The 13,006-nt window shown below is 53.9% G+C and overlaps 5 protein-coding genes across 5 annotated transcripts; 1 reads left to right on the plus strand and 4 right to left on the minus strand.

Moving 5' to 3' along the window:
- Nucleotides 1–721: 721 nt before the first annotated feature.
- BU26DRAFT_547027 (patatin-domain-containing protein) lies at nucleotides 722–4,358 on the plus strand. The gene is made up of 3 exons (XM_033831868.1): nucleotides 722–1,401; nucleotides 1,453–2,300; nucleotides 2,377–4,358. Exons 1-3 carry the CDS (start codon nucleotides 1,144–1,146, stop codon nucleotides 4,013–4,015), a joined length of 2,745 nt encoding a protein of 914 aa, XP_033689931.1. The 5' UTR covers nucleotides 722–1,143; the 3' UTR covers nucleotides 4,016–4,358.
- Nucleotides 4,289–5,860, minus strand: BU26DRAFT_514763 (uncharacterized protein). Its single transcript, XM_033827909.1, has 2 exons — nucleotides 4,746–5,860; nucleotides 4,289–4,643 (listed from the first exon to the last, which is right to left on the minus strand). The coding sequence occupies exons 1-2, from the start codon at nucleotides 5,593–5,595 to the stop codon at nucleotides 4,585–4,587; spliced, it is 909 nt and encodes a 302-aa protein (XP_033689932.1). The 5' UTR covers nucleotides 5,596–5,860; the 3' UTR covers nucleotides 4,289–4,584.
- Nucleotides 5,861–5,930: 70 nt separating this feature from the next.
- BU26DRAFT_600540 (K(+)/H(+) antiporter-like protein 1) lies at nucleotides 5,931–9,490 on the minus strand. The gene is made up of 5 exons (XM_033835178.1): nucleotides 8,998–9,490; nucleotides 8,526–8,942; nucleotides 8,374–8,473; nucleotides 7,748–8,310; nucleotides 5,931–7,696 (listed from the first exon to the last, which is right to left on the minus strand). The coding sequence occupies exons 1-5, from the start codon at nucleotides 9,130–9,132 to the stop codon at nucleotides 6,242–6,244; spliced, it is 2,670 nt and encodes an 889-aa protein (XP_033689933.1). The 5' UTR covers nucleotides 9,133–9,490; the 3' UTR covers nucleotides 5,931–6,241.
- A 549-nt stretch (nucleotides 9,491–10,039) lies between these two features.
- Nucleotides 10,040–11,065, minus strand: BU26DRAFT_148116 (uncharacterized protein). The gene has a single exon (XM_033819927.1). The coding sequence runs from the start codon at nucleotides 10,811–10,813 to the stop codon at nucleotides 10,262–10,264; it is 552 nt and encodes a 183-aa protein (XP_033689934.1). The 5' UTR covers nucleotides 10,814–11,065; the 3' UTR covers nucleotides 10,040–10,261.
- Nucleotides 11,066–12,171: 1,106 nt separating this feature from the next.
- Nucleotides 12,172–12,834, minus strand: BU26DRAFT_527840 (uncharacterized protein; the record flags this gene model as incomplete). Its single annotated transcript, XM_033830807.1, has 2 exons — nucleotides 12,172–12,750; nucleotides 12,802–12,834. The coding sequence occupies 2 exons, from the start codon at nucleotides 12,832–12,834 to the stop codon at nucleotides 12,172–12,174; spliced, it is 612 nt and encodes a 203-aa protein (XP_033689935.1).
- Between the last annotated feature and the right edge of the window lie 172 nt (nucleotides 12,835–13,006).

Consider the following 13,006-nt stretch of genomic DNA (forward strand, 5'->3'; position numbering starts at 1 on the left):
GTAAGCATGCATGTTTGAAACGCTTGAGTAGAAGCTTTGGGATGGTTGGCTCCAACTTTGATGCTTCCTGTGGTACGCTGTGTGCAACATGTGATAGCTATGCCTCACCCGGGCATCATTGCAGGCAGGTGACGAACCGACTATCCGGTAGGTGCGACTGTTGTCTCAACTTGGAGCGGTCAGTTGGAGAAACTCGCGAGCCAAATGGATCGAAGATGACGGTCAGATGAGAGGTAAGATGCGATGGCCTGAGAGAATTTTGGTAACGCTCGCTTCCCCACGGACCGGCGGTTCCATCCCCAAGATCCCCACGATCCGCACGAATTGGTCGTCTGCGTGACCTTCCCCCGCACAAGCGGCGAGGGCATCCACCAAGTCGGGATGACCTGAAGTTCTCCGTCGCCCAGCCGTGATGCTGCGAGCGAAGGTAGCACAGAGTAGTTGGGTGCGAGGACGCACATCCCGCACCAGCGGCCCTCTGAGACGCACCGGGATTCTGCAGCATGCCAGTCCATGACAGCATGCGCAGTAGCGGGCGGTAATGGTGGGCCATCTGACTGCCGGCGGCGTGGGAGAAATCGTGGACCTGCAGCGCTCGAAGCGCAAGCCGCAGCGTTCTGGGCCGTGCGAGCGCTATTGCCGCCTTGTCTTGGCCCACCCGCGCCCGATGACGCCTGGGCCGGGATCGTCTTTGATCCCTGCCCAGGAGCGCTGCTGTCCTCATGCCATCCATCCATGCAGGTATTTGAGGCCTGAGGTCGACGTTTGCTTGCAAGTCAATTTGATGTCTCTTTTGAGTATTTCTGCCCTTCGCTCGCCGGAGCGAAGTCCGTCGTGCCCTCTCCGACGCTCCCAAAGCTGCGCAACGGCCTGCACGTGGCCAGCTAGCGGAAGTCCGTCTCTGACGTAGTCCGCTCCGTTACACTACTACACGTCGACGGCTCCGAGTACGGATCTAGGCATTGCTCTACCCGACGCTACCTGCGCATACCGCTCCTTCGCACCTGACCGCCCGCAGCACCGCGTCGTCCAGCAATTTTATTGTTAACCTCAGCGCTCGCGCGCACCGCAACGCTCCCTTCCCACCGGCCACCCGCGGCCACCCGGTACTCTGCTATTGCGTATGGCGTACAGTCGCTCTCAATGTCCTTCCTGTCCGACACAGTGCTTTCGAGTAGTGCCCGTTTGCATACGGGAAGAGAAGGAGAGGCAGGACAAAACGATGGCCTGAAGAGAACAAGCCAGAGCCCTGCTGGGCTTCTGACGCCTCTCATTCAACTCGTGAGAGATCCATTTGGTACAAAAGCCGGCGAAGAAATTGTCAGCCGGGCACCGGTTGAACGGCCCGCAGTCACCGAGGATGCAGATCGCAAGCAGGTTTTGTATCTGCGCATGAGAAATGTGAGAGTGTTACCATGTTTCACGATTTCACATGCTAACCCGGGCATATAGGCCGAGAGCTACGACGACTGGAAAGCCGCTGCGACCGAATTGGACTCTCTTGAAGGGAATGATGCCTGGAAACTCGAGGATGAGTCCCCCGAATACGATGCCGCCCTGGTTAAGGCTCGCCTGGAGCAGCTCGACGATGCTCGATTAAGCTGCGACGTGCAGCGAATGCTCTTTCTAATCCGGACATCCCTGACGCGCGGGCTTGGTGGCATGGGCCATCTGCGAATGTACAAGCATTCGCACGTTGGAACGAAGAAGCTGATTGAGAGGTACATCGATTCCGCCGTGCAGACTTTGAACGCCTTGCACGAGGTATCCGCCAAGCAGGGAGATCGCTGCCCCGTCGACCACAATGTGATCATGCAGGGGCTCCTACATACCCGCCAGTCCTTTGGGCGAACTGCCCTGTTATTGTCAGGAGGTGGTACTTTCGGTATGAATCATATTGGTGTTGTGAAGTCTTTGTGGGAGATGCGCCTCCTCCCACGCATCGTATCGGGGGCGTCGGCGGGAAGCATCGTTTGCGCTATTCTGTGTTCGAAGACGGACACGGAGATTCCCGCAGTACTGCACGAATTCTGTTACGGTGATTTGAATGTTTTCGAGAAAGTTGGGGACGAAGACAGCCTTATGAGGAAAGCCACGCGGTTCCTCAAGTACGGTTCGCTGTTTGACATCTCCCATCTCATGAGAGTCATGAAGAACATGCTAGGCGACATCACGTTCCAAGAATCGTACAACCGGACCCGGCGGATTCTCAACATCACAGTCTCAAGCGCCAGTATGTACGAGCTTCCGAGGTTACTCAATTATATCACAGCTCCGGATGTAATGATCTGGTCCGCAGTGTAAGTGCCATTTCTAGTCGGTCCTTCCCAGAGAGGCTGCTCCTTTTTGACGATCCGTATCACTGACTCTATGCAGATGTGCCTCTTGCTCCGTCCCTTTCATCTTCTCTGCCGCCTCTCTACTCGCTAAGGACAGGAAGACTGGAAAAGAAGTCCCTTGGAACCCTACGCCTAACGCTGGTTGGATTGACGGCTCGGTCGATAATGACTTACCTATGACTCGTCTTGCGGAGATGTTCAACGTCAACCATTTCATCGTTTCCCAGGTCAACCCACACGTCGTTCCCTTCCTAGCCAAGGAAGAGAACGTTGGCGCAGAGATGCAACAGAGCTCTGCGCTCTCTGCTGGACCCAGCTGGATGCACAACATGGCAAGCTTTGCGAAAAGCGAAGCACTACACCGTCTCGACGTGCTTGCGGAAATGGGCATACTTCCCAATGCGGTGACGAAAGCAAGGTCGATTCTCAATCAGCGGTATTCTGGCGACATCACTATTTTCCCTACGATTTCCTACTCAAACTTCCCGAAGATCCTGAGCAATCCGACGACTGAGTTCATGCTGCGGTGCATGCTCACGGGAGAACAAGCTACATGGCCGAAGCTCTCGAGGATACAGAATCATGTTGCTATTGAAATTGCCCTAGACGAAGCTGTCCACAATGTCCGTGACTCCGTCGCCTTCAGTCAGAGTCAAGTCGACCTCCGGCTCAACAACCTCCACCGGCCACTCTCGCAAGGCAACGATGTCCGGCCAATGCAAAGAGTGAGGTTGCTCCACAAGTCTACGCGTTTCGGAAACGGTACCGCGCCTTCTACACCTTCGATGGAGATGACCTCTCCCGCGATACCCCGTCGCTCCCATCCTCGCATTAAGCTGCCTCCTAAGCCTGCTCCTGCCGCCAAGCCTTATCTACCCACGCATCCCTCGAGGAGAGGCACGAGATCATTGGATATAAACCAACTGAGCTCATCCAACGTAGACGCAGTCTCCTCATCAACCAATCCGGACGGATCATCCTCGGACGGAGATTTCTCAACGCACGATGAGAGCGATACGACGGAGTCCCTATCTTCTCACTCACCACCTAATTCGCCCTCGAGACAGATGCCTACCCTATGGCCATCTACGCGACAAGTCCTATTTCCGTCATCCTCCCAGCCCGCGACGCCGTCCCTCACCGCAACTGGTTTCGGCCACAGAAGCAGTTCTTCACTCAACATCACCATGACCTCCACCGCACCAAGTTCGCCCGAACTTCGCTACAAGCGGCTCTTTCACCCGCCAGTTCCGTCTCCGGTACTCGAGTCCGAACCGGTCGCACCCGAAATCCAGCAAGAAATCGAGAGAACAATGCAGCCGCTTGCCCAGACATATCCCGCACTGCAGCAGACTGAGTCCGTCCCCGAAGACCAGCGTGCACCTCCGGCCCCTTCGGTACGAACAGACTCGCTCAATGAGGCGCAAATACGGGCCTTTGATGCTCCGGCGCTCTCTCCGGTTATCAGCCCTAGCACCACCAGAGACGAGGCCAAAGCCAATGTCAAGAAGAAACTCAGCCAGCACGACATCAAAGCCACCGAGCGCAGTCGAAGAGACGGTCGACGAGGCAGCGCGCAGGGCGCGGGACTGGGTCTTATGCTCGACATCTCGGGGACCAGGGGCATGATGCTCAGGAAGAAGGGTTCTCGAGGTGGTTCGTCCGCCGCCTCGTAGACTTGAGTCGCTCCCTATCAACTTTTCTTATTTGTCTGGGATCGGAACATGCGGAGCTGGAGTTTAGTGTTTCTTTCGCATCGCAAGACGGGAAATTCGCATTCATCACGCATATGAGGAGTACTTTCGGGGTTCAACGAGGCGGGGGTCGGGAGGGAAAGGGCAACCTGGCAACATTAGAATGGGCGTGGTGATACCCGCGGTTTTCGTTTTTATTTTTTTCGAGCGCACTCATTCGTACTTTATCTCCTTTGTAATCCTTCTTCCATTCAGGTAGATACTACGAGATAGATTGGAGTGGGCTGGCTAGCATGGCATGGCAATATATACATTTTTACTTCTTCCCCTTCGCCCTTGTCCAAGCTACATGGCGATGGCGAGCTTTTTGTGGGTCGATGCCGTAAACGTTACTTCGTCATTACATCGGCATCATGCATGCAATATGAGCATTATTGATTTTTGTGGGATATATACAGCCGTGATGGTGACGCATTCGAAAGCGTAGGTAGGTAGGGAGGGTGGGGAAACCCGCCAGCGACGTCTCCCGCGCGCGCGCCCCTCGTGGAGACTTATGACGAAGTGCCTTTGGGTGGATCGACGTCGTATTTTGTTCGGATTGTTTGGTCAACTGCTCATGTGTTAGCTTAGCTAGAATCTCCTCTCGACTTCCTCTCCCCTCGCTCCTGGCTCCCTCCTCTCTCCTTACTAAACAAGAAAGCGCGCCACTTACATCTCTTATACAGCTCCATGCCCACCACGATAATCACCGGGATGCCCACCATGATCGCCGTCACGCGCCGCCCCGCCGGCCGGTATTTCGGCGGCATCTTGCCCTCCCGCAGGCCGCGTTCATAGTCCAGTTTCGCTTGGTCTGGCGGTGGAGGGGCGGGATCGTTGGGCCGCGGGCTTGCTGCGCCGGAGGGGAGAGTAGCGGGGTCTTTGGGTTTCCGCGGGAGCGGGATGGTGGATGTGCGTGCGGGTCTGGAGTAGGGCGATTGTAGGGGCTGCGAGGGTTGCGGGGGCTTGGATGTCGCGGGAGAAGGGGAGGGGGAGGCGAAGGTGGGTTTTATGGCGGAGAGGGTGATTTCGGGGAGGGAGGTCTGTGGGCGGGGTGGGGGCGAGGGTTGTGAGGTTTGCGCTTGCGATGGGGTTGGGGGTTGTGGTGGAGGTGCTGCAGCGGTGGCATTCGTGGATGGATTGTCTATCGTCTGCGCTGTTTCCGTCGACGGAGGGATCAGCGTCCCTGTTGCAAACACCTCCTCTAGTATCTTGCTTGTTGCCGGCGTGGCTGGTGTCGCTTGTTTCGCAGCCTTGGGCGTCGATGTCGCTTCGGCCGCATCCGCCTTCTCCGTTACGCTCTTCGCTTTCGCAGTCGTCGCTTTCGCCGTCGTCTTCACGCTCTTCGACGTAGCACTCTTCGCCGTCTTCTTAGGCCCTTCCTCCTCCTTCTTCTTCGCCGCCGTCTTCGCAGAAGCCTTCTTCACGCTCTTCTTAGCCTCCGCCGCCGGCGCATCTTCCTTCACCACCTTCTTCGGCCGGCCGCGCTTCTTAGCCGGTTCCGCTGTTGCCGTCGCTTGCATGATGCTCAATTGAAACCACGAGGGCTATTCGAGGCGGAATATAGGGATATCGAGGCGCAGGAGCGGTGTTGTGGGGTTGCGACGCGAGAAAGGAGGTCCGACGCGTCGAGGGATGAGTCGTAAATTTTGGACCAGGGTACGTTGGGCGAGCAGGTCATCGGTCATCGGCGGGGCACTCGGTTGTAGTTGCCTCTGAAAGACGCCTTCGACAATGGCGGTTGTTCTTCTATCTCAAGACATCAACTCTATCGTTGAAGGGCATTCTTCTACCGTAATATAGGGTTAAGCAGTCCTGTCTAGCCTGATGGCTAGGGGTGGAGCGACCAGCGCGCTCCCCACCGTACACTCCTGTGAAGCCGTCACGCGGATTTCAGCACAGAACACCAACCACAGTCTTTAAAGTAACGTAGGAAATCTACCACATACTAGCACATTTCGTCGTAAGACTTGCTCCCTGGTGGATAGAGTGAGCCGAAGAAAGCGTTCGCAAAGATTCCATTTATCGTGCATACGCCTGTATGTCTCTGTGACTCTTGGATATCCAAAAAACCACTAGTCAACCCGAAATCTTCAAGCATCTGTGCTCATACTCCGACTCCAACAAACCCTAATAACGCCCACTGAGCAAAAGATCATAATAAATCTCCTACACACCAGCCTTGACGATCAACAAGCTAGCCCCTGACTTGCTCTCCCACACCTTCTCCGCCAGCGCACCCAGCGTAGCAGCCGCAGAAGACGGCGATGCAGATCTAATCTCATCCGCGCCTAGGGCCACTTGGAGATCCCCATGACCCATATTCCTGCCCAAGACAATGAGGTCGCCGGCGTTCTTGGGGTTCTGCCCGATTTCAAGGCTTGCGCGTGCGATGACGTCTTTCACCGGGTCCGACGAACTCACCGTCTCGAATACGACACGATGTGCAAGTTCGGCTGGGAGAGAAGCGCGAAGGGAGGCGAAGAATGAGGCATCGTGTTCGCGCGATGATGACGTCGTTGTGCCTGTAGTATCGCCGCCTTTAATAGGAGAAGATGACGAGGCTGCAGCGTGACCAAAGAACTCATCTGGGACATCAAAGCGCACGAGTGTGGCAGTAACCTCTGGGTTCTCGGCCAACTGGAGGACAAGGCGAAGTGCGGCGCGGTCGTCCTCGCCGCCGAAGAAGGGGAAGAAGATGTGGTGGCTGCGATCTGCGATGGGCGCGGTGACTGCTTTGTCTCGGGCGCTAGAGAGGCTAACGCTGCTGTAGGTGCGCGTGAGCCTAAGCCCATCCTTCTTGGCCCTGTTCTTGCTGCCTCCGAAGTTCTTGTTCACGAGGACAGCGACTGGTATCGTTGATTGCTCAAATGTTGCGTTGACGAACGATATGTAGGAAGGAGCTGCGAGCTTGTTCTTCGTGCCCTTATCTTCGATGATTGTCTGCTCGCTCATTCCGCCCGTCTCGCTCCATGGGAGCAGGAGAAAGTCGGATTCGGACGCTCGCGTGGTCAGTGTATCTGCAAAGGAGGATTCTGGTACGACCAGAACTTCGCCACTGACTGCTAGGTTGTGTAGGCGACCAAAAGTGCGGAAGGTATTGACTACAGGATCGTATGCCGTGTAGGAGTCGATTTCCGAGACCTGCATGACAGAGGAACCACGGTCCGTCAGATTGAGTAGGCGCAGTCCATAAGCCTGCACCGGTCGCTTAGGCTGTTCTTCTTCGATAGATGATTCTCCAGTCTCTTTACTCGTACTGGCCGCCTGCTGAATTGCTGGGTGGATCTTTGGGGCTGGCTTAAAGGACTGTCCACCAAAGAGGGAGGCAAATGCAAGTAGGTTAGGCATGCTATCCAAGCGAAGATAAACCGTTAGATGTTTAATCTTCTCAGCCGCCAACTTGTCGTAATGAGCACCATCAGCAATGCTTTCGGCTCCGTCTAAGGGCTTTCCGGTGTCCCAGTCAATTTCGCCTCGCCTCCAGGCCTCGACTTTCTTCTGATACCATTGCGGATAGAAGTGGATGGTCAGGGGGGACGAAAGGCAGGTAGTGACAAGCGCCATGACGACGAAGATGGTGAAAGTTCGTGAGCTGAGGATTTTCGCTTGGAGTCCAATGTTCTATCATAGTTAGCTTCGTCCAAAGTGTGGTATGGAGGAGAGTCCACTTACGAGCACAATCAGTTCGACCAAACCCTTACAACTCATCAAGGATCCAATAGCGAAGCACTCCCTCCACAGCATGCCCGTGAAGCGAGCTGCAGCGGTAGCTCCGAGGAACTTGGAGAAGAACGCGACTGCGCAAACGCCAATAACATACGCCCAGACAATGCCGCTGTCAAGAAGGCCAATGTTAGTGTTCAATCCGGAAAGAGTGAAATATAGGGGCAAGAAGAGCGCCCCGATCATATCTTCAATCTTTTCGGCAACCTTGATGGCGAAACCTCCTTCGTGAGGGCAGATAAGACCCGCCAAAAAGGCCCCGAAAATGGGATGCACGCCGATGATGCCAGTGAAGAAGGATGAGCCCAGGCATATCAGGAGCGTGAGCGCAATAATGCCCTGACTGGGACCGTCCTGAAGCGCACGTGATCGTCTCAAGATGTATACGAAGGCGGGGCGGATAGCGTAGACGAGCAGGAGGATGTAGCCAACGCAGGTAAGTAGTATCCATAATGCTGTCAAGCCGGTTCCAGCATTGACAAGGGCGACACAAAGCGCGAGTAGGATCCAGCCTATCCGAGGAGCGTTAGCCCTGGAAGCACAGGAGTGACGGAGGCGGGGTCATATAGACTTACCAACAACGTCGTTGGCAACGCCGGCAGACAGCACGATAATGCCCACGGGCGTCATGAGCAGCTTCAGTTCGGTCAAAATGCGGCAGAGCACGGGAAAGGCCTGAGATGGGTGAGTTCGAAGCACACAAGCCTGTGATATCAATGAGACTTACCGTAATAGCCATAGCCACACCAATGAAGAGCATAAAAACTGGGAAATCGATAGCCACAGTCTCCGGCTCGTCCTTGAACTGATTGTACAGACCAACGGCAATAGCGCATCCCAGGCCGAACGGAACCGCCATGCTGACCAGGCCGACGTTCGCTGCCACCTTCCAATTGCTTATGAGGAATCGCAGATCGACTTCGAGCCCGATGATGAACAGGAACAGGATGAGCCCAAGGTTGGCGACGAGAGACAATTGGGGCATCGCGGCCTCGGGGAAGATATTCGCCGTGAACCCAGGTATGCGGCCCATGACGGAGGGGCCGAGCAGGATACCGCCAATGACTTCGGAGATCACACGAGGCTGGCGCATCTTGGAGAGCGGCCAGTTGAGCGCTCGACAGAAGATGATGATGATAGACACCTGGAGAGGGCCAGAGTCAGCGAACGCGCCTTCCACGATTGAGGGCGGCTCTTACCTGGATAATGAAGAGAATGATAGGGTTCTTCGGGTCGACCTTCACAGGACTCACGCCCTCCAACACGCCGCCCTGCGGAGTAGCTTTGGCCACTGCAGTCGCCGTTGCGGCGGCTGAAGCTGCTGTCGACGCCATAGCTAGCTGACTGGAATGTGCGGAGAGCTCCCCAGACTTCAAGAGCGCTCAGTCAGACAAGAGCTGTTCCTTGGGATCTGCAAGGACGAAGGCAGGGTCCAGTATTTATCGGATGCCCTCGCCTCTCAAAGGATGTAAGCACGGTCCCAATGGCGGGGCGATAGGCATCGCTTGGACCCAGACTGCAGGTCGATGGAGCTATGGCTCAGCTTGGCGGCGCGGGACGAACCAGGTTTGATGCTGGGGCGCGCCCATGTGACGGCGAGAAGGAGGGCCTCGTGGTGCTACTAAGAGGCATGGCGGCGAGGCAGCGAGAGGCATGCTCACCGCCACGCGCCTAGGCGCGCTGATGGTGAGTGGTATCATGGTGGCACCGCTCTTTGTCCCACATCAGCAGATGAAAGAGCCGTTATCGTGTAAATTATTCGTAAGACACGCTAAGTATTTGTATCTTACATATAACTCTTTAGATAAACTATAAATTACTGTTATAGTACTAATAAAACTTATACATAGCTAAAAGTTAATATTTTATAAGTTGAGGCTCGGGTGTAAATTTATTCGGCGGGCGTTCTTAATAATACGCAGAAATATTTCGCACCGCCGAAGTAGCGCCGGAACAGAGCATTGCCTACTAATGACTACGCCCTGCGCAGACCCTGTGCGGCTTTGTATGGCCGTCGCATATACTTCTGAGCGAGCCTAGGGCAATTTCAGGTAAGAATACGGCGTTTGGGGGGGGTTGCGTGAGCGGGCGCGGGGTCGTCCGAAGTTCTGATGTTCCGGCATTACTTCGGCGTTCTGAAATAGGTTATCCTGCGTATTTCTCAGAATGTAAACTGTGTTAGTAAACAGTAAAATAATAAAGAGAAAGTAATTTTCCAAGCACTGAACTAGATGGTACTGAGCCACATCTAATCGACAGCGCTTCCCAGGATGCTGCCCACTCAACCTTGCCGTTCCGGTCATAACGGTAATATCTCCTATGCTCCTCAGACCATTGCCAAGGACTGAACACTTCAGGACACTCAATGGCAGTATTCAGTGCTTCCCTCAGTTCCGGGTGTTTGCTCAGCAGGGTCGTCAAGGCTGCGGTCTGTTCTTGGCCACTGAAAGTCAAGCACTTCGCTTAAACCAACCCGAGGAGGATCCTGATATCGCTGAGGTCGGTCTGTTCCTTCGGGTTCCCCTGTCGCTGGTGCTGGGAGAGGATCTTTTCTCTCAACAGCCAACGAGGACTAAGGACTGCAACCGTCGCTTGCTCCACGGTCAAATTGATTCGGTCATTGTCTGGCCTGGAGAGGTCGTATTGGGGGCGATTTGACCAATTCTGAAAATCAAATATCTCGATTTCTACAAGCTCTTCGTGACCATTGTCTTCAGTAATACGTACTGCTGGCAGAAATACGCCATCCCCGGCGTCCTTTTTGACAAATTGCTGAGAATGGTTGGTGTACAGCATTTGCGAAATGCGATCAGCGTCAATCCCCCTAGCCGGATCGGCTTGAATGACCACGTCGATATCCCGGGTACCGCGATACGGCTTCTGGTACTGGACGAAGATCAAGGAGCAGCCAGCGCCCCCGATGATACCAAATGTTACGTAGTTCTGTTGGAGAAACTGCGTGAGGGTGCTCACAGCACGTCGAAGTTCTCCAACACTGAGAAGACTTGCAGACATTGCCGCTAAAGAACAAAAGGTAAGCTTTGGTTGAGCAATGTGGGGATTATCCAGTCATCCCAGTAGAAGTAGTTACATACCAACAATTGGGATTCTCTTAGGAATGGATCGGGAAATGACCTTGAAAGACGGGCAATGGGCGACGCAAGCTGGGGGAATGATGCAGAAGTCTGTTGTTTGATACGAGCGGGCCTTGTTTCGACAGTCTTGCTGATTTCCTTTCGTGGATGTTGTGCTGCGCTGAATTGTTCTTTACTGCTCTAAATGAGGTAGGGAGAGGGTCATTTTATGCTCTTATAACACACTCCTACTTCTCAACGCATTGTCTGTAAGCGCCTAAAACGAAACCACCAGAAATAGCGCAGGTTGTAGCGTTAGAGGTTCCAATGCAGAAGCTTTTGTGCAGCGCTTAAGATAGAAAGCCAGGTAACCAGGCGATATGGTCCTTTCCAGGATTAACGAAACAGGCCCCCTTGAATTAGAATTGTCAATAAGTCTTCTATGTGCAGCGCCTAATGATTTGAGATAGTTTTCCGGAGCGATCCCGGCTAGGGCTTGCGCGAAAGGGGCATGTGATGGGTTTGGATGCTGTGCCGCACGGAGTATTTATGTTTCATGCGAATGGATGGAGAACCACTGGCTCGCACCGTTCGATCATCTACGCGCTGATCCAGGACTGGGTTCAGTCTCCTCTGGAAGTTCGAATTAGCTTTGTCCTTGACCCCTGAAGGAAATGCGCGCGGCAATCGAACCTGCCCCACTAGTAGCAGATGTGAACATAGTTAACACTGGCAGAAGCATTATTGGGCTAGATCAGTTGGAGCGTGGTAGCTCCATCTGAAGGTAGCGTTGTGCCCATCTCTGGAGGCATTCGCAGTGACCTTCCAAGTAGGTATCTTAGAGCATTCATGCAGGGACCCCGGTAGTGATCCTACCTCAGTCGAACTCTTTCTTGAGTTTAGGTACACTGCGCAACACTATTGTAAGCCTCAATCAAAGAAGCTTACCAAGCTTCAGGAGGTGATTGCTGGACATATACTAGGCCTAGATTCGCGAGGGTTTGCGCCCACTCTAGTTACTGTGCGAAATATGGCGGACAAGCTGCTTGCTGAGCGCGGTGCTGGCCAGGTTGGCCAGAAATGACAAGGGAGCTTTGTCAACCATATTTCTAGCCCTATAAAGCAATTTAATCGACCTCACGCTCAGTAGAGAAACCTATGCGAGGGTCCCAAGGTTATTTGCGACCAGTTCGTGCTTGTACAGCGCACCAAGGCCACGTAAGGCGTGGTAGGCAAGACCAGGAGGTAAGAGCTGGCAGATACAGATGATATAGAATGGCTAATTCCGAGGCCTTTAACTTACTTAGTAAGGGCTTGGCCTTTACCCACTCTCTTACTGACCGTAGTTCTGTCTAGGCCACCCTTTCCCCGGCGAATCTTTTCGTTGAACCATAACCTAACACTTTCTTCGTCGCAAGAATCAAGCACGGTGTCTTCAACCATCAATAAACCATACACATAGGATATAGCCCAACCCGTCAACGAGTCGCGCCAGAAGCCTGGAGAGTCCTGGAGGAGGGTCCTGATGAAGCTCTCTAGGAGGAGAGCTTTGTCAGGATAATACAAGTTCTGGTGGCAATGGAATCTCTGCATCGATGACGGATCGTTCGGAGGGCTAAGGCCGACATATTTGCTGCGAAGTAATACAACTCTTCCAGGGCCAGAAAACCCTGCTGGAAATTGGAACCGCACGGAATTGTCATCCAACATCCGGTATCCAGGATTTTCCATAGGGTTAATCCGTCGACCTATCTCGTCGTCTGGAATGAGGTGTGGATCGATTATACCGTACGACCATGGGGCGGGGCGAAAACCTGCCTCAACCAACTTCTGTGCCGCGAGGTCAAAATCAGATTCAGACGAGATCAGCATATAGCTCTGCGTTATATTCGTTAGGACAATCATTAGCAAGCGTAGGAGAAGGCGTACGTTAAGTAGTATCTCCGCTCCGAGAAAGCCCATTGCCTGTTCACCCCAAACAACCACCTTGACAGGACGCAACGCCTGAACGGCGAATTCGAAAGCCATTGTGGCAGTGAGAGCGGTAGAAGATCCGCCGAAATGTGGATTGTAGCCTGGCGCAAGAGGTTGTCGAAATCAAGCTTTCTGCCTGTCAAACATATGAAGGAGGCGT

This window comes from Trematosphaeria pertusa (genome assembly GCF_010094035.1).
Source record: "Trematosphaeria pertusa strain CBS 122368 unplaced genomic scaffold BU26scaffold_2, whole genome shotgun sequence".
NCBI classification, from domain to species: Eukaryota; Fungi; Ascomycota; class Dothideomycetes; order Pleosporales; family Trematosphaeriaceae; genus Trematosphaeria; species Trematosphaeria pertusa.